This window comes from Sinocyclocheilus anshuiensis, unplaced genomic scaffold (assembly GCF_001515605.1).
Source record: "Sinocyclocheilus anshuiensis isolate Anshui unplaced genomic scaffold, SAMN03320099.WGS_v1.1 scaffold1081, whole genome shotgun sequence".
Classification (NCBI taxonomy): domain Eukaryota; kingdom Metazoa; phylum Chordata; class Actinopteri; order Cypriniformes; family Cyprinidae; genus Sinocyclocheilus; species Sinocyclocheilus anshuiensis.
Window position 1 is genome coordinate 900,653 of NW_015555831.1, and position 4,325 is coordinate 904,977.

General features: G+C 40.2%; 1 protein-coding gene across 1 annotated transcript in view; it reads left to right on the forward strand.

Moving 5' to 3' along the window:
- LOC107675406 (uncharacterized) overlaps window positions 1-4,325 on the forward strand; it is a 16,685-nt gene that overhangs the window by 8,510 nt on the left and 3,850 nt on the right. Inside the window, exons 2-4 of the mRNA XM_016469717.1 lie at window positions 890-2,879; window positions 2,966-3,129; window positions 3,270-3,490. Coding sequence (XP_016325203.1) covers window positions 914-2,879; window positions 2,966-3,129; window positions 3,270-3,490 — 2,351 coding nt within the window. The 5' untranslated portion in view covers window positions 890-913. The remainder of the gene's footprint in view (window positions 1-889; window positions 2,880-2,965; window positions 3,130-3,269; window positions 3,491-4,325) is intronic.

The following is a 4,325-nucleotide window of genomic DNA, read 5'->3' on the forward strand; positions in this document are numbered from 1 at the left end:
TTGGAACTGCCCAACTTTATAGAAACAGCCTTTGTGCCACAGACGCATTGTAGGCTACTGGTTCAGGAAACAGTCCTCATCCTCCATAAAATGGGCAGCACACATCTGAATATTTGGGTTGAACTGTTCTGGAACAGTGTTGTAAATACAACTTAACCACTGATTTCTAGTTGTGTCCTCTTTTGGAAGGCCAAAAAATTAGTTTCTCTATTACAATGAAACACACAGCATCTCCACAACATGGCAGTGGCGGCAGCAACAATACTACAGCGAGAATAAAAGTTACGCCTTCTTTCTTTGCGTGAACATTTGGGCGGCGTTATGCAAATCTTCCCACATCGTGACGTAGACATGGGGGCGTGTTAGAACGAGCCGTTTTAGGAGGGCGTGGTTAACTTAACTTTTACAAAGAATATCTCTTAGGATTTGAGACCTTAGTCTTTGCAACTTTACAGATCTTCTTTATGCACCAAGAGCTTGTAACACTCCAAAGAGAAAGGAAAAATTGAAATCGTATCATATGACCCCTTTAAATAACATTTTTCAAATCAGCAACAAAATCTGACATGAACTGACCCATAAATCTTGTTTGTAATGCTCAAGTAATGTTAAAAAGCTCAAATACATCGCAACACTTTTAAGCTTATGCATCTCAACACTTTTGATTAATGGCTCTGCTCTTTTTAATTTTGTCACTTCATGTAAATATTCATATGCATGTATTTAAGTAATAAAAAATGACCTTTTGAAATGATTGTCAGAAATGATGGATGGATGGATGGATCTATAATTTGTGGTTATGTGTCTAATTAAAATACTTATAAAAGGTTCTGGAGATGAGATGTATTAAATGTCCATAATGGCAATGGTGTTTAACATCTTTCCACAGATTTTTATGAAAATTTGAAGATCCATGGCATTCCAGATAACATTACCGATTTCACTTCCAATTCCAGTTCCAATTCCAGCAGTACCTAGAAAAACAGATGCTCTAATACAATGCATCTTAGAGAACAAGACACAGAGATTTCAGAGATTATTAAGAGGAAAAGATATTAATGGACTGTACCCTTTTGAAGACTGGAAAGATGATGTTACTCCATTAACTGCAGCAGTTTTATGCAGAAATGAAGAAATCTGCTCTTATCTACTTGGAGAGTCGGCTGATCCAAACAAACCCTCAACAAATGGACTAACTCCTCTACATTATGCTGCATTTACAACTGGAGTTCCACTGACTATTGTGAAAAGATTACTTGCAGCAAAAGCTAACCCAAATGGACAAGGATTACAAATGTTTACTCCACTGCATTGTGCTGTTGATTGTGACCGTGAAGACATTGTGAAAGCACTTATAGAGGCTGGAGCTTCACCTGAAACTAACTATGGGGTGAATCCAGAGCTTGATAAAAAAGTGGAGAGAATGATTCATCAATTATCTTCACAGGGTGAAGTGTTTGAGAAAGTACATCTGTTTTTCTCTCTTTCTTGTGCTGTACGAGCAAAAACTCAGATAGAAGTTTATAGACTCTATAATGAACATTTTTTTCAAGAGAATCCTTTCAATCATATTATTTTGTTTGAGGTGTATTTTGGTGTCATTGGTCAAGGTGCGGAGCAGTATCGTCAGAGCGCCATCAAGTTTTTAAAAGATACAAAGAGTGCAGACAGATACATTGAAGGAGTCATCAAACGCTTCCCAAAAATAACTCAGGAATACTGGCTGAATCCACTAAACTGCTTATATGTTGCTTTATGTATCAGCAAAAGCATCTTCCCTCAGATATTCAGTGATCTTGTGTCTATTCTAACATACAGACTTCAGCAGTCCGGAAATGCACAAGGAGAAACAATCAATCATCTGATACTAAAGATACTCAGTTTAATGATGCAGAAGACGTCCGAGCAGAAACGGGGACTCAGTCATTCTGTCTATGAGAAGTTGTGCAAAAGTCTATTGCCTCTCACACGTCCTCATTATTCAAGTCTGATTGGAGTTTGGACCTATGGACTGTTTGCATGCATATATGATATTGCTCCTGAACTTGTAGCATTGTGTGGATTGTCACCCGTCCCAGAGATGATACTTAACACTGCAGAGATAGAGATGGATGAAGTCATGAAAAAAAAGCTGCAAAAGTTGGATGAATCACTGAGACATCCAGCAGGTTCAAGTGCAGTGGATAGTTTATGTGAGGAGACTGCAGCTCTATCAACAAGCAGCAAGAAGAAGAAAAAGAAAAAGAAGAAAATCCAACAAGAGGTGGGATCACAAGAAAGTGAGCAGCAAGATAAAGAGGAACCGTATCCAGACACTGTAGTGACATCCATTGAGGAATCAAATTCAAGTGTGCAGCCGTTCACACATCCTGATGAGAACTCAAGAGAGTGGCGTCAAATCAGCCGTCGTTGGAGGTCCAAGCTTGAGAAGCTAGCTAACATTGATATTAGTAATACCAATAGGCTGGGAAACCTTACTCTTGTACTCACAGATGAATTTCGTATCGCTAAGGGAAGTGATGGAACAGAAGTTTTCCTTGGTTTGAGGGATGACGGCACTGAGGTGGCTGTGAAACGAATGATTAAGTCTAATTACCAAGTCCTCAGAAATGAGGAGAAATTTCTACGACTTTTTGATAGTCCCTCCATTGTGCAATATGTGGACTTTGCAAAGGATAAGGATTTTGGGTACCTTGTTCTTCAGCTTTGTGAGTACACACTGGAGGAATATATCCAAGATCATTTACCAGATGACAGCGCTGAGAGATCTTTGGTTCTGAAGAAGCTGGTGAAGGAAGTTCTCTGCAGCTTACAGGTTTTACACGACCAGCAAACCAAAGTGCTCCATCGAGATATCAAACCCCAGAATGTCCTGATTGGTAGGAGTTAAACCAAAGTTTCCATGTTTATTTAATTCATTAAAACTATGTTTTTAAAAGGACAATGGCTTTTACCTTTTTCCCAGATACAAAAGGAAAAGCCAGATTGGCTGATTTTGGCATAAGTCGTCGATTGAACCTCAGCCAAACCACTTTACGAACAAGCAGTGCTGGAACTAGATGCTGGAAGGCAAAAGAGACCTTAGATGAGGAGGCCAACACTGGGTACAAGAGGAGCTCCGACATTCAGGTGGTCAACAATACTGTAATTATAACTTAATTAAAAACTGTGATTAAAATATATTATTAGAAATTCAATTATTGGCTTAAAGTCATTTTAATTGTACTTGGTGAAAATTCAAAACTAATCACACTATAACCTTTTTTAAGGTTGCTGGGATGTTAGTGTACTACATTCTCTCTAGAGGACACCATCCATTTGGTAAAGGTCCACATTGTGAAGTCAACATTCTAGAAGGAAGATACTCACTGGAACATCTGGATAATGATGTAGCGAAGGATCTCGTCGAGTGGATGATAAATGAAGATCCAAACAACAGACCAACTGTGGAGCAAACCCTCACACACCCCTTCTTCTGGACTGATGAAAGGTAAAATACTCCATTGATTTGGCAATGGCATTTATCAATCTAAAATTAATAAACACTTCATGACCTTATTAAACTCATGATTTGTTATTTTGGTACAAGCTAGAGAGGTTCAGCACTGCTTACAGTACTAACAACTTATGGTTTTATATTAAATGAAGGGAAAACGTACTCTGTTACTTAACCTCGGTTCCCTGAGATACGGGAACGGGTACTAATGAAAGGGCCAAGAGCGTACCTGAAAAAACAGGCAATGCCTGAAGAATTAGACACCTTAGGCAGGCGCGTATCAATTTAAGCAGATAGAATCTGAGCCTGCAAGGCCGGAACATCCAAGTTATAGAACCTGGTGAAAGTGGACGGCGAGGCCCAGCCGGCCCCCGCACAAATATCTGCTATGGACACACCGCTAGACCACGTCCAGGACGAGGCCACGCCCCGAGTGGAATGCTCTCTGACTCCTATGGGGCTCCGAAGACCCAGGGAGGAGTATGCTAGCGTGATAGCGTCAACTAACCATCGAGAAATCCTCTGCTTTGTGATGGGGACCCTTTGGTGCGGCCACCAAAACATACAAAAAGTTGTTCCGACCGCCTGAATGGGGCGGAATGCTCTATGTAAATTCTCAGCACCCTAACCGGGCAGAGAAAGTTAAACTCCTGGTCCTCCTCAGAAGGAGCAAGTGCAGAGAGTGTAATAACCTGGGCTCTAAACGGGGTGTAGAGCACCTTAGGAACTGTAGCGTCTGGACCAATCAAACACATAATATATATTTTGTTAGCTATATTTAACAAATACTCTGTAACACCCCTCAGTTAACAAGCCATATGAGGACCTA